Here is a 22,743-nt window from a genome sequence, read left to right as displayed (position 1 = left end):
AAAAAAAATCTAAATTGTGAGAAATTGCAATTACTATTTTATAACTTGCAGTTGTGAGCAACTGGCAATTACCTCTTTTATTATACGTGATCAATGTAAATACAGTGAAATATAATATATTTGCAAATAAATTAATCAAAATTAGTTTTAATAGAAATGAGTCTTTTCTAATCATTTGAAGTAACAACTAAAGGTCTGTTAAATATCTTTATCTATAATATACTACCAGTCAAAAATTTGGAGTCTCTAAGATTGATTTACTTGAATTTTCAGCAGCATTACTTCAGTCTTCAGCATCACATGGTCCTTCAGAAATCAGCCTAATAGGCAAATTTGCTCCTCAAGAAACATTTCTCATTATTATCAATGCTAAAAAACTATTGTGCTGGTTAATATTTTTGTGCAAACTGTGAAAAATTATATTTGCATAAATAAACACTCGAATATACAACAAGTTATGCTCTGGTAAAAATAGATTTATTTCATCACAGCACAGAAATACTCAGTGTCTCGCACCCCTGACAGGACTGTTTGGTTGGAGGTTGAAAGTTGGAAAGGAACAAGCATACAGTCATTTTGAACTCATTTTCCTCAGATTCATTATAAAAACAGCATTTGAAAGTACACAATAAGGGTTGAATAAAACTCAACCAGCGATGTATGAAAAATAATCATGACCAGGGAAATTTCCCTTTTTTCCCTTTTTGTAATTCCTGTAAGGTATGAAATGAGTGAACTGAACTTCTCTATTTCATTTTCATACTGAAAAGGCCCTTTAGAAAAAAATTCATGACGTTTCATGCAAAGTCTTACAGTAACATGAAGTCATTATACAGACAGAGATGTGTGAACATTTCTGTCTAGCTGCATTGCATTGCCTTTCCCGTCTTAAAAATTATAAATACAGTCAGACTTTTGTAACAGAGAATATCTGTCTTCCCGTGTGTAGAAAATTAAATTTTCTTAAACCAAGTTAAACAGCCAGTGTCCAAAAAACATCAATTTTCTGCCATAATTGACAAGTCATATACCTTTATGTGTATTGATCCACAAAAAGTGGCTTTGGAACAGCTGAGACAAAATAATGACCCTTTAAAATGAAGGATGGCATCCTTGGAAAAAAACAGATAATGTTTCCTAAAGCAAAAATTAGGCCTGTTATGCAACTGGAATGACTCATCAGATACCCGTAATTAGTTTCATTGTGCTATTTTCCTTTGTCAAACAAACCCCTCTCCTAAATTCCTACGTCAAACATTTTTTCCCCCATTAGAAAAGACAAAATATCAAGCTTACAGATTTGACCGGAATGTAAAAGGTAGAAACTCGCAGTGCGTCCAGCAACAGATAGGCAGCCGAGTGAGTATATTATCTTCAATAAATTATTATAAAATAGAGTTCTATGCTTTTTACAATTAATTATTTTTCAGAAAAACGGAAAAAAAAAATATCAGTCCCAACCAAAGTCATGGCCGGTCATGTGGTAGAACTTTTTGTTAAATGGCTTGTAAAACTCTCGCAGTCTTTGAATCACATCCGGATCGATGTTTGGATGCGTGCGGCCTTTAGTTTTGCCGAGGCAGTGCGGTTTGCTGTTGCTTTCAGGTCTTTTGAGGCAAGGGAAGCCCTTGGCGGGGTTAAAGTGAAAGTGTTTGTGCGTGACCTCCCTCCTCAGGCCCAGAAAATGCTGTACGCGGGCCATTTCCCCGGCCGGGTCGCTGATCAGACGCTCCCCGCTCACAAACAACAACTGGCTCATGGGGAAAAACTGCAGCCACTGCTCCAGATGCCTGGCGTACATGCCGATCTGCACCGCGCTCCACGAGGTGTCGATTAGATTAGCTGTGATGTTTTTAAAAGTCAAGCTCTCAAAGGACGGGATGTCGGGTTTCTTTGAGCGGGTCTGCGTGTAGTCCGAGATCGCCCGGGTTACTGGGTCTCGAACCACAACTATCAGCTTAGTGTCTTTGCACATAGCATGGATCCGGCCTGGAACCTCCTTGGTTACGAAGTAGCTTGGTGTCTTCTCCATAGTCAACTGACCCTCCTGAGTTTTGGGCATTAGTTCCCTAGGAGCATAGAGAAAGGTACAGGGAGGGTGAGTATCAAAGGATGATTCATACTGACAGACAGCACAGATATGAAAAACAGCAGGACTGTTGTAGTACACACACTACTCTATTGGAGCACTAAAGACACAGAACTTAAAGGAGTAGTTCACTTTCAGAACAAAAATGTACAGATAATGTACTCACCCCCTTGTCATGCAAGATGTTCATGTCTTTCTTTCTTCAGTAGGATTTCTTTAGGATTTCTCTCCATATAATGGACTTCTATGGAGCCCCTGAGTTTGAACTTTCAAAATGCAGCTTCACACGGGCTCTAAACGATCCCAGCCGAGGAAAAAAGGGTTTCATCTAGCAAAACGATGGGTTCTTTTCTAAAAATAATTACGATTGATATAATTTTTAACTCAAATGCTTGTCTTGTCTAACTCGGCAAGACGAGCATTTGAGATTAAAAAGTATATAAGTTGTAAATGTTTTTAGAAATTAACCAGTCGTTTAGATAAGACCCTTCTTCCTCGGCTGGGATCATTAAGAGCCCTTTGAAGCTGCATTTAAACTGCATTTTGGAAGTTTAAACTCAGGGCACCATAGAAGTTCATTATATGGAGAAAAATCCTGAAATGTTTTCCTCAAAAAACACCATTTCTTTACGACTGACGAAAGAAAGACATGAACATCTTGGATGACAAGGGGGTGAGTACATTATCTGTAAATGTTTGTTCTGAAAGTGAACTACTCCTTTAAGAAGGACAATCTCGGCATCAGATGTGAAGAGACACCCATGGATAGTTCAGGACTGTCTGATGGTTACTGCACCCAAAATGACACAACTGCATTTTGCAGATGGTTTTATCCAGCGTATTTACGGTATAATATCAGCAGGATGAACCCGTGACTTTGATATGTGACCCTGGACCACAAAACCAGTCATAAGGGTCAATTTTCCAAAATTGAGGTTTATACATAACCTGAAAGAATATAATAATAATAACCTGAATAAATAAGCTTGCCATCGATGTATGGTTTGAGAAATTGGTTTGAGATATTAAGAAAATCGCCTTTAAAGTTGTTCAAATGAAGTTCTTAGCAATGCATATTACTAATCAAAAAAAAGGAAAGGAAAGGAAAGGAAAGGAAAGGGGGTGAGTGAGGCCAAGTATGGTGACCCATACAAGGAATTTGTGCTCTGCATTTAACCCATCCAAGTGCACACACACAGTAGTGAACACACACACACCGTGAACACACACCCGGAGCAGTGGGCAGCCATTGCTGCGGCGCCCGGGGAGCAGTTGGGGGATCGGTGCCTTGCTCAAGGGACTCACCTCAGTCGTGGTATTGAGGGTGGAGAGAGTGCTGTACATTCACTCCCCCCACCTACAATCCCTGCCGGACCTGAGACTCGAACCTGCAACCTTTGGGTTACAAGTCCGACTCTCTAACCATTAGGCCACGGCTGCCCGTGATTATCAAAAATTACCCGGCTGCCCGTGATTATCAAAAATGCCCGAAATTATCAAAAATTACGTTTTGATATATTTATGGTATAGGAAATTTACAAAATATATTCATGGAACACGATCTTTACTTATATCCTACTGATTTTTTGCATTAAAATTAAAATTGATAATTTTGACCCACACAATGTATTTTTGGCTATTGGTGCAAATATACCCATGCTACTTAAGACTCGTTGTGTGGTCCAGGGTCACATATTGCACTTACACCATCATTCGAGCTACAACTGCTTATGCTGATTTTGTGCCATCCAGTTTTCAGTTTGAACACTTTAGAAACAAGTGAATGCAATATCTTGCTATTTAGTACAGCCGTTTCCACCTAAAATAAATATTTATCATGTTTTAATGCACAGAAAACCTAAGTTGACTCAACTCAGCTTACTGAGTAAACTCGTTCCCTCTGTTGAATTGTGAAATGGGTGTCCTAAAACTTGTATAAATTCACTCAGCTTAATGCATCAAAATGAAACTGCAAAAATATACTTTTTTTTTAGTTCAAATTAAATTGTCATAATTTGCTTTGATTTCATTACAGTAACATAAACACCAGTTACTTAATTTTTCATGCATGTTGTCTTTAATATCATATACTTTCATCGCACATTACAAATTGGCATGTGAAAAATACTACAAGCTTCAATCAGATTTTTGTCACGTTTATTGATTGATTGATTGATTTACAAAATGTAATTTTCTTATTTTATTTTTTAAGCACTGGGCTGCAACAATTGGTGCTTTTATTTCTAAAATGAATGTTATACGTTTAATGTAATATTATTGGTAACACTTTATTTTAAAGTGAGGTTATTACTGTACATTGTAATTACATAAATAATTACTGAGTAATATTAATCAACTACATGTACTTACTGTAGGGTGAAGATTAGTGTTAATGTTTGGTTTAGGATTAGTTGCTTGTAATTGTGTATAATTACTGTTATTACTATGGTAAGTACAAAGTAATGTACACTGCTGTTCAAAAGTTTTGGATCAGAATTTTTTAAAGAATTCTCTTATGCTCATCAAGGCTGCGCTTATTTGATCAAAAATACAAAAAACTGTAATATTTTGCATTATTCTCATTTACAATAACAATTTTCTGTTGTAATATATATATTAAAAAGTAATTTATTCCTGTGATGCGAAGCTAAATTTTCATCAGCCATTACTCCAGTCTTAAGTGTCACATGATCCTTCAGAAATCATGCAAATATGCTGATTTATTACTTTTATTGTCAATGTTGGAAACAGTTGTACTGCTTTTTGGAACCTCTTTTTTTATTTCTTTGATGCATAAAAAGTTCAAAAGAACAGCATTTATTCAAAATGTAAATCTTTTCTAACAATGTAAATCTATGCTATCACTTTTTAACACATCCTTGCTGAACAAAAGTTTTAAAAAAAAGAAAAGAAAAGAAAAGAAAAACTGATCACAAACTTTTAAATGGTAGTTTATATTGTTGCAAAATGTTTAATTTTAAATAAATGCTGTCCTTTTTAACTTATTAAAGAATCTTGAAAAAAAGTATCACAGGTTCCAACAAAATATTAAGCAGAACTGCTTCCAACTGTTTCCAACATTAAACATTTTTCCAATAAATCAGCATATTAGACAAATGTCTGAGGGACCATGTGACACTGAAGACTGGAGTAATAATGCAGTAATTAAACAGTTATTTTACATTTAAATAATCTTTCACAATAGTACAGTTTTTTTTTCTGGATTGTTGATCAAATAAATGCAGCCTTGATGAGCGTAAGAAACTTCTTTAGAAAAACGTGAAAAGTGATACATACTTTAGACCAGAATTTATATCATTAGTCAAACATCTTATTACACACAACTACAAAGAAAGATTGGACCAAAGCTTCAGGGGTAATCCATATTTTCAGATTCATAACCAACCATGAGTGAATCTCAGAAACTACTCACATAGTCAACATGAGTTACAGTGGATCACTGCACTATTATGAAGTTTTATTTAGCACACAAAGAGAAAAGACATCCATCTTCTTACAATAACCCTTAATCCCTCTTACAGTCTTAAAATAATCCTCCTCTGTGACGTCATGGCCACTAAATAACCCACACAAAGGAGTGGAAATTTACATAAAAGATACAGAATCCTTTTTTCCCCCAATGTTTTATTTCATAGTAGGTTTGTGCATGTGTATCTAGAGTTCATGTTACTCCCATGATACCTGAATCAGCAGTATATCAGGCCAGTTGCTGTAATTGGCATATTAGTCAGCTGAACTAGGTCGAGTGAGGTTAATGCAAGACCAAACAAACTCGGGGTCAATGCAGGGTCAGAGAAGGTAAATTGAGGACAAGATGTCAACGCTATAGCTAACAATCACACCTAAGATTATCATAATTTTTTTTTTAAGAAGTCATATCCTGAGGAATCAAATTCTCACTTGAGTTGTTTGAGATAAGAGTTTAAACTATGAAAACATACTGTAACTAGCACACTAGCAGAACTTTTAGGGTCAGTAAGATTTTTTTATCCTTTGGAGAGAGGAAAATCAATACTTGCATTCAGCAAAAATGTATTAAATTGATCAAAAGACTTGCACACTGTTGCAAAATAAATTATTTCAAATAATTGCTGTTCTTTTGAACTTTTATTCAAAGAAAACCTCTAAAATGTATTAGTGTTTCCACATAAAATATTAACTAACACATCATCAATAATAAATGTTTCTTGAGCAGCAAATCAGCATATTAGAATGATTTCTGAAGGATCACTTGACACTGAAGACTGGAGTAATGATGCTGAAAATTCAGCTGTGCATCACAGGAATTAATTACACCTAAATATTTATCGAAATAGAAAACTAGAAGTTATTTTAATTTGTTTTTTTCTTCTAAATTTCAATTAAATAAATAGACATATTTTTGATAGAAGTAGTATTGTCAAGTCTATGGAAGCCAGTTTCCGCCACTGAATAAAAAATAAAAAAATTCAATTTGCAACTTTAATATCTCACAATTCTGACTTTTTTCTTAGAATTGCGTGATATAAATGTACAATTCTGACTTTTTTCTTAGAATTGTGTGATATAAATGTACAATTCTGACTTTTTTCTTAGAATTGCGTGATATAAATGTACAATTCTGACTTTTTTCTTAGAATTGTGTGATATAAATGTACAATTCTGACTTTTTTCTTAGAATTGTGTGATATAAATGTACAATTCTGACTTTTTTCTTAGAATTGCGTGATATAAATGTACAATTCTGACTTTTTTCTTAGAATTGCAAGATGCAAACTAAGTCAAAATTGCCTGTTTGTAAAAATGTAATTACGACTTTTTATCTTGCAATTCTGACGTTTTTCAGAATTGCAAGATAAAAAGTCGTAATTACATTTTTTATGTTTTTTATTCAGTAGCGGAAATATATAAAAAAATATTATATAATACAGTTAAAAGCAAAAGTTTGCATACACCTTGCAGAATCTAAAAAATGTTAATTAATTTACCAAAATAACAAGAATCGTACAAATGCATGTTATTTTTTATTTAGTACTGACCTGAATAAGATATAAAGATGTCTGCAAATAGTACATAGAGAAAATAGTAGCTGAGTTTATAAAAATGACCCTGTTCAAAAGTTTACATACACTTGATTCTTAATACTGTGTTGTTAACTGAATTATCCACAGATGTTTTACTTATTTATTTATTTTTTATTGGTAGTTCATGAGTTCCTTGTTTGTCCTGAACCGTTAAACTGCCTGCTGTTTTTCAGAAAAATCCTTCAGGTCCCACAAAATTCTTGTTTTTTTTTTTTAGCATTTTTGTGTATTTGAACCCTTTCCAACAATGACTGTATGATATTGAGATCATTTTTTTTTACAACTGGGGGACTCATATGCAACTATTACAGAAGGTTCAAACACTCAAAGATGCTCCAGAAGGAAACAAAATGCATTAAGAACCAGGGGTGAAAACTTTTGGAATTTGAAGATCGGGGTAAACTTCACTTATTTTGTCTTCTGGGAAACATGTAAGCATCTTCTGTCGCTTCTGAAGGGCAGTACTAAATGGGAAAAATATAATATTTAGGCAAAATAAGATAAAAATGTACAGATCTACATGCCAAAAGTTTTCACCCCCGGCTCCTTTTGACTTCAACTGTATATAAGAAATATAAAAGTCAAAACAGTCCAGTTTCATTCTGTTGATGAGAGAAAGTTTGAAAATAGTCATAAAAACCTAAATTATAGCTGTTTTTTTGAGGAAGAAAAAAATGTTCACTTAGGAAGAAAATGTTTTACAAACATATAACATGAGCCCTTTAAACTGTCAAATGAGATTAATGTATACTGTATATGCAGTTTGGACAAGCCTGTCAACTATTCCGTTGAAACAACAGCCGATTTATCCTCAATCATTTATAGTTGCCAGTGACAGGAGTTTTGACATTTTTAAACAGATGTTTAAAAAATAAAATTAGCCGTGGGGCTGAAAGTAGGGAAATATATGTTGCCGCAATGATTGCGCCTGATAATGAGGTATTTATATATAGACACTCTACCAGGCAAAGACTGTTGTCTTAACCTCTCTATCAAGACAAAGTTTAATAGATAATATCTAAGCAATTACTGGAATGAAGTGGGGAGGTGGGAAAGGGTTTGTACTGGAGGAGGATTTGAGAAGAGGAGAAGAAAGAAGTGCGTTGAGGAGTCGAGGGATGAGGGTTAATCCTGTCAGGGGGATTGTAGTGGGTCGAGCTCATTAACCACCTACCACAATAAAAAAAAAAAGTGCACGCGGTGCAGCTTATGTAATCTTAGAAGCCTCTCTTGCTATTTCTCTCTGGACTCTCATCATTAATAAGTGGTGTGAAAAAAACATAAACCTAATGAGACACGGACACATGTGGGGGGGAGAGGGGCCTCTGTATTTCTGCAATTACGTTCACAGTCCCCTAGATGCACAGGCAGAGCCTTTTGTAGCAGCCCAGAGGGAAACGAAACACAACTGATCAAACTTTCCACCTGGTCCCCAAGCAAAACAGACCTGAATCAGAACTACATTATTCATGCAAGCAGACAGACACAAACGTGGCCTTGTATTAAAATCTGTCATAAGTGCTGTTGGGAAAAGAGCGACAAGCTTTTGCAATTTGTTGTTCTTAACAGACTGTGCAGCCAGAAGCAATGCTGTCCAAACATCTTAATCCAGTGTGCGCTCTTATAAACTAAACTCATTAAAGTTTGCTTCAACAACAAGTGGACAAAATATGCATGATTGGTACAAAAGTAGAGTGCAACTCGATTTTACATTTAGATGCTGTATATATTCAGTCAAGCCTGAAATGATTCATACCCCTGGCATATTCTGACTTAAAGTTACTTTTATTCAACCAGCAAGTTTTTTTTGCTGACCGTAAATGACACAGGCTTCTCCCAAAAGATAATAAGATGATGTACAAGAGGCATCATTGTGGAAAAAATATTTCTCAGCTTTTATTTACATTTGAACAAAAAGTGGCATGTCCAAAATTATTCATACTCTTTGCAAACTGTCACAGTCTATGGGAAAATCCACAGTTCTATACCATTCCACATAGACCCTCCAACCTGAAAGAGTATATAAAAACTACTAATAAAAATGACCACTTAAGTGTACTTGTAACGAATACACTTTCATGGCTGCATGTGAACTTATAGTCAAGTAGGGCCTAGTCTCGCGTAGCCAGACCTTCAGACTGACGGCTGAAGGTCTGGAATTCATGGCAGCTTTCATTGGCCAAGTCCCGCCCATAAGACCGTTTGATCGACATGTCAAACAGCCAATCACAGTTCGTTTCGTTCAGCGTCACGTTTCAGTGCATGGAAATGCCGCCACAACAACATACTGGCTGCAACAAGTCAGTCTTTGAAATAACCAGCACTGAAGGTTAAATAAGAAGAGTGAGAACAAGCAGTAAGTCAGTAATTTGTTCGCGAACGTCTCATATGTGTATAACAACAATGGCGTCTGCATAAGCACATTTTAGCAAAACGCCGAGTAAATCAGTCTGCGCTTTGTTTCCCGGCGGACCGAAAATAAACGTGGCACTCGCGTCTCCCGGATATCCGATCAAATTCAACTAATCAGATCACGACTTCGACATTCCTGAAGTGTTTCCAGTTAAGCGTACCATATGCACCAGACGTTTAGCCAACGTTCCGTGGGCGTGACGTCTGAGGCTGAGACTGAGTAGGGCCCTATGAGTTTTAATTTGCTAAATTTAGAATAAATACATTAAAAGTAGGTCAGTACAGTTAAATCAAAACACCATATAGATTAGTTTCTGTGAATATTAAGCTGCAAAAATACTATTTAAATATGAATTCTGCATATTCGGTGTGTTTCTGTGTGAATGAATGGTGCACACATGAATAGATGAACACAAACATAATCTCTAGAACTGCTTTAAGAGTAATTTTATGAGCTCTTTCGAGAAAAACTATCTCATATCATATACAAACAAAAGCTTATAGGTCTTCACAGCAACCCGTCAAAATAAATGTTTGGTTTAATTTGAATAAATTGTGTCAAAAATATATATATATAAAAAAATTATTTAATGTAATGATAGTACTACTAGTACTACTACAAATAAAATTGTTATAACATTATTTTTGTAAGGAACATTTACCAGAAAAATTAATTGCCAGAAAAATGTAAACACAACATAGTATTTCTGAAAATATAAATAAATAAATAAATAAATAAATAAATAAAAATAATAATAATAATAATAAATTAGTTCTTTATAAAATCAATTAATTAGACATGCTTTTGATTATTCAAATTTAATGAAACTGATGTTAAGAAAAAAATAAAACGTTTCATAGGGCCTTAAAAATTACATTTTTGTTAAACTTTTAATTAATTGCTGATTTCATGACTTTAGTTAATTAGACATGCTTTTTGATTACTATTTTTAATTTAATCATTAAAATAGAGTCTAGAATAATTAAAATGGAAAAAAATAAAGAATTTTGAAAAAAATAAAGTAAAATTCCATCGATTTCCATAATATTTTAATTGCATAATGGGAAAATACTTAATTTATTAAATTCAAATAGAATAAAATAAAAATTGCCAGAAAAATGCTAATACAAAACACAGTATTTCTGGAAAAATAAAAATAAATAAATAATAATAAATTATTTCTTTATCAAATCAATTAATTACATATGCTTTTGATTTTTAACATTTAATGAAACCATTAAAATGAAATCCATAACATTAATGGAAAACATGAAATAGAATTTGGGAAAAAAATAAATCATTTCATAGGCCCTTAAAAATAAAATTTTTGGTAAACTTTTAATAAATTGCTGTTAAATTCAATTAATTAGACATGCTTTTTAAATACAATTTTTAATTTAATCATTAAAATAGAGTCTAGAATAATTAAATTATTATAAATTGGATTTCATAGGCCCCTGTGTATGCTGAGTTTACTAGTTATATAGTCCAAATACACTTTTTATTTTTAATATTCTCAATAATTATATGATATTTTATTACATTATATTATATTATACTTATGTATAAATCTGTCCAATTCTATACTAAAATGTAAGCCTTTTTTAAATTCACGCAATTTAATTAATAATAAAATTCCGATTTCCATAATATTTTAATTAAATAACAGAAAATTCCTTAATAATTTATTAAATTAAAATATGTATGGATTTTTCAATTTGATGGAATTTTACTATTAATTAAATTGTGTAAATCTTAAAAAAAAAAAAAGTTTTTTGTGCGTGTGTTTATATTGTGTATGTAATTTTTATAAATTTTGATAACATGCAATTGACCCTTCGTAAACAGCTTGATTGACAGGCGATTTGACCAATCATGACACCGAATCCATTCTGTCCAGCAAACAAATCAGACAGTAGAGTTGATTAACTTCAGTGGACTTAAACTTGAAACATTGTGTGAATTAATTCCTTTCCGCGGTTTAAATAAAATATATACTGATGTTCGTTCATGATTTTTTCGTGCTTTAAGTAAAAAAAAAAAGACCAATGGTTCACGTGTCGATTGATCCAATAAGGCAATACAGTGAGTGATCCGTCACAACGCATTAAAGAGCCACAAAATGTATTTAATTGTTTGAATTTCTTAAATTACAATATTTTAAAGCTGAGACCTTGTTTTATACCAGAAGTAACCTACTCTGCCTTGTCTGTCGGCATGTTGACAGTTTCCTCTTGTTCACTACGTGAGAACATGACGTGTAGTGTGAGACCGCTATTCTTTGTCGGACAAAGCAAGAGTAACTAAAAAGGGCGGGGTTTTGCGAAGGGTCAATTGGCAATGTACTCTGGGTTGTTGCTTATTGTCTCAACAATATTATTGACCTTAGATATAACTTGGGAACCTCCATAAATGTTCATCTGCCATTTGAAAATGTCAACCACTTACAAAAAAGTAATAGCATATCTTCTCAACGAGCCACACAATTTTAACCATACTCATCCATAATACGAAATGGGGTTGAGTTTAATAGAGTTAGAGGTTAGCACTACTAAATAAGTAAATGGGGACTTTTAACAAGCCAACTCTGAAGTAAAAAACAATACAGAGGAGAACCAGACTTCTACAGATAGTGATAACAACGTTACAAGCCACAATTTAAGATTAAACTGCACTCTTGGACCTAGAAATAAAGCTCTCTAGCAGCACAGGGTTAAATTAGAGAGCCTGCTGTTGTTAGATGGCTGTTATTACCTTGTTTTGTCTAGAGGGAAGTGAGCTGTGTCTTCTAGAGTTTGTTTTTGAAGAGCTCTCTGTAAAGCTGTGTTTACATTATCTGCTATTATCAGGTAGCATGTTCAAAGGCTGGTGTTTGTGCCTTTAAAGTCTCGGTGTTGTTTGAAGTTCCCTCAGGATAGCTTTAGATGCTGAGAAGATGGTCGTCATAGAACAGCACTTTGCAGCAGGGATTTAATGAGTTGCTGTCAGCTTATGCAACTGTTCGGTGGAATTTCTCAGTGCTTTTAGTTGTTCTCTAATCTCTAAAGGTCTGATGGCACACCTAGGTTGCTTTTGCAATACTTGGTTTATATTGGATGATTATGTTTACGTAGACTATGTAAATCAGCTTCTTTGAAGATGTTTATGACATGTTTGGAGATAAATGACAAATGTTCTTTCTATTTTAGCAAGGATGCATTTAATTCATCAAAAGTGACAGTAACCTTAGAATTTTACAAAAGATCATTTTTTAAAGAGCAGCAAGTTAGCATATTAGAATGATTTCTAAAGGATCATGTGACACTGTAATGATGCTGAAAATTCAGCTTTGCATCACAGGAATAACTTACTTTTTAATATACATTATAACAGAAAATGGTTATTTTAAATTGGAATAATATTGCACAATATTATTTATTTTACTGTATTTTTATCAAATAAATACAGCCTTGTTGAGCATAAGAGAATTATTTTAAAAAGATTAAAAAAATCAAATATTGCATGTATAGGTCCTTGCACAAACTAGCACGTTAAAAAATAAATACAACCTCATGTTGTGTCAATCCTGTTTGCAGACTGCCTTCATCCATCATTAAAAAAAAAGTCAGATTGGGTTCAATTTTCAGCATTTTTCACATTCATAGCAAGCATTTTGAGAGATTGTTTTGAGCCTATTTTGAGCCAATGTGTCATTCTGTGTGTGATGAATTTTGAAAAATACAAAAAAAAAAAAAACATGAAAATTTTATACCCAGTGTGCAAGGACCTTAAAGGTTCAAAAATAGTGTTTTTTGCATTGATGCCATAGAAGAACAATTTTGGGTTCCCCAAAGAACCTTCCAGTAACCTTCAAGCTTTTTTTCTTCTATAAAGAACCTTTTGTGCAGTGAAAAGGTTCTATGGATCTTAAAGTACTTTATAGAACATTAATCTATGTGTTAGCTGCCATCTCTTTTAAATAGCTTAATAAAATAACATTTAAAGACGATTTGTATCCTGTCCTTACAGTCAAAAGTTTACATACATAAGAGCCAGGGGGTGAAAACTTTTGAACAGAATGAAGATGTGTACATTTTTCTCATTTTGATGAAATATCTTTTTTTTCCATGTAGTACTGCCGTTCAGAAGCTATAGAAGATACTTATATGTCTCCGAGAAGACAAAATAAGTTCAATTTACCCTGATCTTCTAATTCGAAAAGTTTTCACCCCCGGCTCTTAATGCATTGTTTTTACTTCTGGAGCATCAGTGAGTGTTTGAACCTTCTGTAATAGTTGCATATGAGTCCCTCAGTTGTCCTCAGTATGAACAGATAGATTTAAAAATCATACAGTCATTGTTGGAAAGGGATCAAATTCACAAAAATGCTGTAAAACTAAAGAATTTGTGGGACCTGAAGGATTTTTCTGAAGAACAGTGGGCAGTGTAACTTTTCAGGACAATCAAGAGACTTATGAACAACTATCACTAAACAAACAAACAAAAAAAATACAGCTGTGAATCAATCAGGTAACAACACAGTATTAAGAATCGAGGGGATGTAAACTTTTGAACAGGGTCATTTTTATAAATTTTTTATAAATTATTTTCTCTTGTGGACTATATGTAAATGTCTTTTTGTGAAATATCTTATTCAGGTCAGTACTAAATTAAAAAAAAAACATGTTTTGTATGATCCCTCTTATTTTAGTCAAATAATTAACATTTTGCAGTAATCTTTTGACTTCAACTGTATACCTATAGGTTTTTGCAAGCCGTGATTTTTAGAACAGAGCACGGCACTTTGTACCCTATTGCTTAAGTATATCCTACCCACCTGTTCACAAGCAAAATGAGTGCTTAGCATGGGTCATTTTAAGAGAGCAGAGAGCCAACCTGGGAAGGAATTCTTGTGGGAATGTCACTTTGTCAAAAAACCCAGGAGAGTACAAGAAGTGGTGGTATGCAGCTACTTCAAATAATCTGACAGAGTTTCTGTGGGACACGTTCCAGACCCGCATCGAAGCACAAGGTGGGGGGCTGCGGGTCCTTTCATGACTGAACTAACTCAGAATTTGCATCAGTTTAAAGATACAAGACAATATAGGGAAAATTAAATCATTTGACTTCTAGTCTGAAAAACTAAGACAAATGGGTTTTCAATTCTCCTCCAATTCCATGTTAACACTCAGAGAGAACTGTGAGGTTGTCAACTTTACATGAACACAAAACACCAATCTGACTTGTGTTTACATTTAGACTAAACAGGGCTGATTAGATGTTGACTTTTTTGTAGTTGGAGAAACAGCTAACAGTTGTAGGCACAAGGGTGGATGAATAGGCTTTTTTTAAACATGTTTGCATTTAAAGGGATGGTTCGGAGTAGAATTGACTTCATTGCTATGCACTCCGAAGCCCATGTAAATACCCCATCCAAAGTTTTTTTTACCTTAGTCGAACATTTATGGAGATATTAGAGTTTTTCGAATTGCTTGTTACAGGAGTGAATGGTACATGTGATGTATCTCGTAAATTGCACCACTAAACGTGCAAGTAATCTTACCAAACTTGTACAGTAGTGTAAATAGGTTATGTACTCACAAAACGCTGCATCGGAACATTTGTAAGTCCACCATGAGTGTTTTAAAAACACGTTTTACCCGAGAACTACTAGTCTCAAAAACTACAAGTCGACGTCACTTCCCTGGTTTGAAAAAAGCACGTAAAAGTCCTCCTACTACATCTGTGTGCATGTCAACTTGTAGGAGGACTTTTACGTGCTTTTTTCAAGCCAGGGAAGTGACGTCGACGTGTCGCCATTTGTAGTTTTTGAGACTAGTGGGGATCGGCTAAAACGTGTTTTTAAAACACTCATGGTGGACTTACAAATGTTCCGATGCAGCGTTTTGTGAGTACATAACCTATTTACACTACTGTACAAGTTTGGTAAGATTACTTGCACGTTTAGTGGTGCAATTTACGAGATACATCACATGTACCATTCACTCCTGTAACAAGCAATTCGAAAAACTCTAATATCTCCATAAATGTTCGACTAAGGTAAAAAAAAAAAACTTCGGATGGGGTATTTACATGGGCTTCGGAGTGCATAGCAATGAAGTCAATTCTACTCCGAACCATCCCTTTAATGCTACCTGATCTCATGACGAAAACGTACCTGTGGGAACGTTTTCGCAAGACATGAAATACGTACCAATAAGTACATATCACTGCAGTTTCCAACAAAAAATGAACACTTGAGGCGGTAAAACACCGTAACCATTTCATACGTAGTTATGATTGCAGCTCCATATGTTTCGGTTTCCAGACATAACAAGCTTGCTCGGTAGCTTGGCACGGAATTAGATTTAGGATGTGGAATCCTTGGGTACGAATCCTATGAAAAGCACGACTCACAATGAAAGAGTTGAAAGATCGAAAAACAAACTAAAACCGCATGCTTCTGATTGCGTTTTTACGTCACATTCGCTTTTGTTCTTACTATCGGGTAGGTTTAAGTGTAATACAGATGGTACATTATTTTAAAACGTCACAAGCGTTAGAGTTATAGCGCCACTCAACGGACATTTCAAGTCAGAACTGCAGTGACACGTACAAAACCAACATCAACGTACCCTATGTACATTCATCTGTTCTAGGGAAATAAACCAAACACTCTTTTAGCGCCACTTCATCATGAAACGCACATGCCGGTACGTATTTCACATCTTGCGAAAAAGTTCCCACTGGTATGTTTTCGTCATGACATCAGTATCTGTGAGTCTATCTATGAGTGTTAGCTTAGCAACATCAGATCCACCAATGAGGATCCTATTTTCAGTTGTTTATTTAGGCAACTGGCAGGAAAGCAGCTCACTAGGTTTTTGAACATTCCCTTTCAGTGTGCCAGTGAAGAGCCAAGGGTGTATAAATTATTATAAGCAACTGGCTTTGTGCATTTTCACATAAAAATCCATCACTGTAGTTGTGCCTTACCATCCCACACAAAAGCTAGCAGCAATTTTATCAGTAAACACAACAGCAGCATCTTTCAAGAGGAAAGGTTACGTGCGTGTTTTGAGAATTTCCTCATTCTGCTCCTCTCAGGGCTTTTTTTTTTTTTTTTTTTAAGGGAGATCCTGCTGGGTTTCTCAAGAAGCACTTTCACCCTCTGAGCACATTTGCATACAAAGTGAAGAAAGAAACAACACAATTCACTCTAATTGCCTGCTCTTTCTCACTGGGGTTAATGCAGAACCTCAGGGGTTCAACAGATCCTCTTTTGAAACATTCACCATCTCACTCAATAGACTCACTTTCAGTTTACTGCCAGCATCTGCCATCCACAAACAAGCTACTCCTTGTAACTCTATCAGACTGCCGGGATGTTTGCTTCAGAGTCAATAAGTAATATGACTGCACCAGATAACTTTTCACCATGTGCTTTTGTGGAACCATCTCTGTCTTCTCAAACTTTCACATTGTGAAGTAATCTTGACCAACATACCATTTTATGGCTCTAATAAACAAGATTACTTGAAAACAAGATATGAAAATTAAATTGCAATATGAATATGGTAGTAATGTAGTGTAGTACCATCGTAGCTAAGAGCATTAAGAGCTAAATTTGAAGATCAGGGTAAATTTAACTTCTTTTGTCTTTTGGGAAACGTAAGTATCTTCTGTAGCTTCTGAAGGGCAGTACTAAATGAGAGATATATGTGACCCTGGACCACAAAACCAGTCTTAAGTCGCTGGGGTATGTTTGTAGCAATAGCCAAAAATACATTGCATGGGTCAAAATTATTGATTTTTCTTTTATGCCAAAAATCATTAGGAAATTAAGTAAAGATCATGTTCCATAAAGATTTTTTGTAAAATTCCTACTGTAAATGTAACAAAATGTAATTTTTGATTAGTAATATGCATTGTTAAGAACCTAATTTGGACAACTTTAAAGGTGATTTTCTCAGGATTTTGATTTTTTTGCACCCTCAGATTCCAGTTTTTCAAATAGATGTATCTCGGCCAAATATTGTCCTATCCTAACAAACCATACATCAATAGAAAGCTTATTTACTGAGCTTTCATATTATATATACATCTCAGTTTTGTAAAATTTAACCTTATGACTGGTTTTGTGGTCCAGGGTCACATATGTGATATTTAGGCAAAATAAGAAAAATGTACAAATCTTCATTCTTTTCAAAAGTTTTCACCCCCCAGCTCTTAACGCATTGTGTTTCCTTTTGAAGCATCAGTGAGCGTTTGAACCTTTTGTAATAGTTGCATATGAGTCCCTCAGTTGTCCTCAGTGTGAGAAGATGGATCTCAATATCATACAGTCATTGTTGGAAAAGGTTCAAATACACAAAAATGCTGTGGGTGCTCTGAATAAAATTGGGGTATTACTATATGCTTTACAGGGTTACTGTTATATGTTGTATTGTAATATTGTAATATGTTAAGGGGTAAAATATTTCAAAATTAGAAACAAAAACATAAATATCCGCAGATGAATGGCCTGTTTATTGAATTGATCAGCCTCCTGTTTTCTTCAAAAGCATTGTATTAAAAGTCACGCTGCATGTACAGTTCTAAAGCCCTGCTGTGCTCAGTCCCCCTTCTGAACACCTCCTACAGGGAGCACATGGACGCCTCCTCTGTGTTGGACTAACAGTGCAGCGGAGCTCAATACCTCCACAGGAGACTTGGCCACCTGGCTACATGCTTCTCTCTCCATGTTTCTGCTTCACAATTAGCCTCCTGGATAAAGAGGCTCATCCTGCTCTTTGCCTCTTCCTTGTATTCCCACTGTGCATCAATAGCAAAGGAATTGGGTCTTCAGATTCCTTTACAGAAAATCTGTATCAGCTCAAACAATAAAAAGCTTTGGGATGCGCTTTACTTTGCTAGTGTTTCCAAAAGGTGTAAGCATATTTTTTTTTGTCTAAATAAATTACAATTATTTTGTTGTTTACAGTTGAAGTCAAAAGTTTACATACACCTTGCAGAATGTTAAGTATTTTACCAAATTAAGAGGGATCATACAAAATGCATGTTATTTTTTAGTTAGTACAGACTAAGATAGAGGATGTTTACGTATAGTCCACAAGAGAAAATAATAGTTGAATTTAGTTCAAAAGTTTACATACACTGATTCTTAATCTCTTTTTTGTCCTGAACAGTTAAACTGCCTGCTGTTCTTCAGAAAAATCCTTTAGGTCCCACAAATTCTTTGGTTCTTTAGCATTTTTTTTGTGTGTGTATTTGAACTCTCTCCAACAATGACTGTATGATTTTTAGATCCATCTTTTCACACTGAGGACGACTGAGGGACTCATGCAACTATTACAGAAGGTTCAAATGCTCACTGATGCTCCAGAAGGAAACACGATGCATTAAGAGCCAAAGGGTGAAAACTTTTGAATTTAAAGATCAGGGTAAATTTAACTAATTTTGTCTTCTGGGAAAAATGTATGTATCTTCTGTAGCTTCTGAAGGGCAGCACTAAATGAGAAAAATATGATATTTAGGCGAAATACGCATATCTACACGTCTTCATTCTGTTCAAAGGTTTACATCCCTGGCTCTTTTCTCTTGTGGACTATATGTAAACATCTTTTATATGAAACATTTCATTCTGGTCAGTACTAAATAAAAAAAATAACATGCATTTTGTGCAATCCCTCTTATTTTGGCAAAATAATTTCCATTTTGCAGATTCTGCAAGGTGTATGTAACTTTTGTAACTTTTGACTTCAACTGTATATGAAACAAATTGCATAAATTCGTTATTAGTTTGAACTTTGATTGGCCAATCTAAGGTTTAAAGTGGTTCTTGGTTCAAAATGTACAAAATGTATTGGTGATAGTCAAAACAGTATTTCTAAAGTTCTATGAACATTTAAAACAACTTTTTCAAATGTTTAAAAACTATTTTCTTTCTTTTATGAATGTTAAGGGAACATTCCATTTTATCATTTTGCAAACATTAGAATGTTAGTGTTGAATGTTCTCTGAGTGTTCTAGAACTAGTAACGTTAAATAAATGTGTCTTATGAACATCCAACAGTAAAATTTCAGAAAAAAGTGAATGAATTACATATAAAAAACATTTTGATAACGTTATTAAAGACCAGCTGGGTAACTTTGAACGAAAGATCTGTTAATGTTACTGAAAGAACTTTCGGAAAACCTTGTTAAAACATTAGCCTGGGAAGTTCTGACAACGTTCCCTATTAATAGAAAATTGGCGAAACCAACTTTCTGTGTTGGGGTGAATTCAGGTAAACTGGAAGACTTTTTGCCATTAAGGTGACCGGGTTAAAATGTTCTTATTAACCTGAATTAACCCCTATTACAACTCAGAATATCAACGTTAATGTAAAATCACACTAGGGAAAATATAGTTAATTTCATCTGTTTTCACTATATGGCTGTCTGGTAAAAGAATAAAAATACTAGGAATCAAAGGTGAGGGTCAAACCTCTGTGGATTGATAATGTTGTGCAAGTGCACCTGACTATGAGGGGTGTTACACAACCGGAGAGCAAAATGTTTATTTAGTCTATGTTTGTTTTGAGTCATTCCAGCATTTTATCTAGGTCTGGTTCACCATTACCAAACTACACGGTGCTGGAAAGCATTATTCCCATATGTGAAACATAACAGTGTGTTTGCGTTCAACAAGCTGCCTTTTCTTTCCCTTGATTTCTTTTAATGCAGCATATATCATCCCTTTTAACATTAGTTATGTTTGTGATATGTGACCCTGGACCACAAAACCAGTCATAAGTGTAAATTTTCTGAAATTGAGATTTATACATCATCTGAAAGCTGAATAAATAAGCTTTCCATTGATGTATGTTAGAATAGGACAATATTTGGCACAGACACAACTATTTGAAAATCAAGAATCTGAGGGTGCAAAAAAAAAAAAAAAATCTAAATATTGAGAAAATCGTCTTTAAAGTTAAAGTTAAAGTCCAATTTAAGTTCTTAGCAAAGCACATTACTAATCAAAGTTAAGTTTTTATATATTTATGGTAGGAAATTTACAAAATACCTTCATGGAACATGATCTTTACTTAATATCCTAATGATTTTTGGCATGAAATTTTTGATTGCTAAAAATATACCCGTGCTACTTAAGACTGGTTTTGTGGTCCAGGGTCACATATGTAAAATGTAATAACCAATGACAAAATCAACGACTTAATCCATTACACAAAACATTCTTAACAAGAAAAGTGTTTTACGGTTCTACAAACTGTTAGACTATTACAGCCTATATCAAAACTGACAAAAATACAGCTACCAAAATATATTTTTAAAAAGAGCATTATACGGTTCTGACAGTTATTGAAAACCTTTAAAAAATCATCACAGGATTTTAAAACTGTAACTGTAAACCTTAAAAAGTCACATTTTTAGTCATTGCATTCCCTGAGGTCCTTTACGTTAAAATATTAATTCTATTTTATAACTTGTTATCTAACTGTTGTGGTCAGACGAACCAAAAATGATTCAGACACCAGATATAATTTTAGATTTTTTTACTAGTGGGTGCATGACACTGAGGATAGCAAAATAAAGTTAACTGTGACATATTATACCCACAAATTCTTAATACAGTGGACCACCAGTAAAACTTATTCAGACACTTTGACCTGACCATGTTTTGCTTAAAAGTGTCTTTTCTTTAATTGCTAATGCTAACTTTTTACACCACAGACTGAACAACATTAATCATTGCTTGGTAATTGGTCAGCAAAGTATTGATAGTTGTGTAAGCAGTCATACTAACAGTTGTCTGAATTTTGGTTGATTGTAATCCATTACATACCTTTCTATCAAAGTTATCTGACATTATCAAGATGAATTTGACACTGTCAGTTCTTATCGTGTTTTATTACCATTTTCTAAACTATAGCAAATAAACTGTGATAATGTGAGAAATGTTGAATGTGTCTGAATAAATTTTGGTTTGACTGTAAGTGTAAGTATATGCTAGCCTATGTAAAAAAAGAAAACATTTCTGATATCGTCAATCTTTTCTTTGGTTTTCTTTTTTTTTTTTTTTTTTTGAAAATCTTCAACAGTGGAGTCAGAGCCCCTCAAGTCTCCCACAGTTCACAATATGACAATACTGACAGGTTTATGTGTCAGCTACATAATTCCCTGGTCTTAATCCGCTTTTATCCTGACCATATCTAACGATGTAAAACGCACGTATGAACAACCGCGTGTTGTGAATAAACGTACCTGTACCACTCGAGTCCTTTCTCGTAGTTGCGATCAAAAAAGTGCGGCTCGGCTCCCACCGCGCGGATATCGGGATGGAGGCGCAGAAACTCGAGCAGCGCTCGCGTCCCGCCCTTCTTCACCCCAATTATAATCGCTTGGGGCAACTTTTTGCTCTCGGAGCCGTTCAGGGCACCTGCTACTCCCGAGTCTTCTTCATAAGCAACATCGCCCTTATTTTCCTCCCAGCCGTCTCCTTTGCTGTCAGCATCACTCTCGTTGTTTAACAAGTCCCTGGATTGGCTTTTGAGGAACATCCCCAGGTCTTGTTTCTGGAGGGCTCTGGGTGCATTCCTACCGCTCCTTTCTTCCATCAAGAAGGTCGGAGTGGTGGAGCAGTAGTCCACGCAGCAGTACAGCATGTACACCCACAGTGACAGCATGATGCAGAACACGAAAAGTTTGTTTTTCACCGGCTGAGTAGAGTGACAGTGCAGACTATATTCCATAGGACAGTGTCCAATAGGGCATATTGGCAAAGTTACTTGTTCCTCCGCACAGGTCCCTGTAACATGCAGGCATCTCCGCGGGAGAGGACAAATAGGAGCATGAGTCCCCGGCAGATGTTGAATTCATTTCATTTTGGTTTCTGGACGTTGCCGGAGATGCACTAAGTCACAGTTGCGTCTTTGGCACAAGCGCGTCTTTGCGCATCACTCCTTCGCCTCCCACTGGTTCATATCGTCTGAGTGAACGACGGGCCGTGAACAGTATTTAAAGAAGAGGGGCGTGTGATTGACAGCGGGACTGGCCAATCAGAACACACGCCTAAGCTTTTAAGCATTTATCTTTAGACTTTTTCGACTACAGTGTCTTAGCTTCATATGCAAAATAAAAGAAATGAAAACGCAAAAATTATTGTACTTTAAAAA

General features: G+C 34.9%; 1 protein-coding gene across 1 annotated transcript; it reads right to left on the bottom strand.

Moving 5' to 3' along the window:
* Positions 1-470: 470 nt before the first annotated feature.
* Positions 471-22,536, bottom strand: hs3st3b1a (heparan sulfate (glucosamine) 3-O-sulfotransferase 3B1a). Its single transcript, XM_073849362.1, has 2 exons — positions 21,833-22,536; positions 471-2,069 (listed from the first exon to the last, which is right to left on the bottom strand). The coding sequence occupies exons 1-2, from the start codon at positions 22,318-22,320 to the stop codon at positions 1,451-1,453; spliced, it is 1,107 nt and encodes a 368-aa protein (XP_073705463.1). The 5' UTR covers positions 22,321-22,536; the 3' UTR covers positions 471-1,450.
* Between the last annotated feature and the right edge of the window lie 207 nt (positions 22,537-22,743).

The sequence above is a fragment of the Garra rufa genome, chromosome 1 (assembly GCF_049309525.1).
Source record: "Garra rufa chromosome 1, GarRuf1.0, whole genome shotgun sequence".
Classification (NCBI taxonomy): Eukaryota; Metazoa; Chordata; class Actinopteri; order Cypriniformes; family Cyprinidae; genus Garra; species Garra rufa.
Note: the sequence above shows the minus strand (reverse complement) of the source record. Positions and strands in the feature narration are given on the sequence as shown.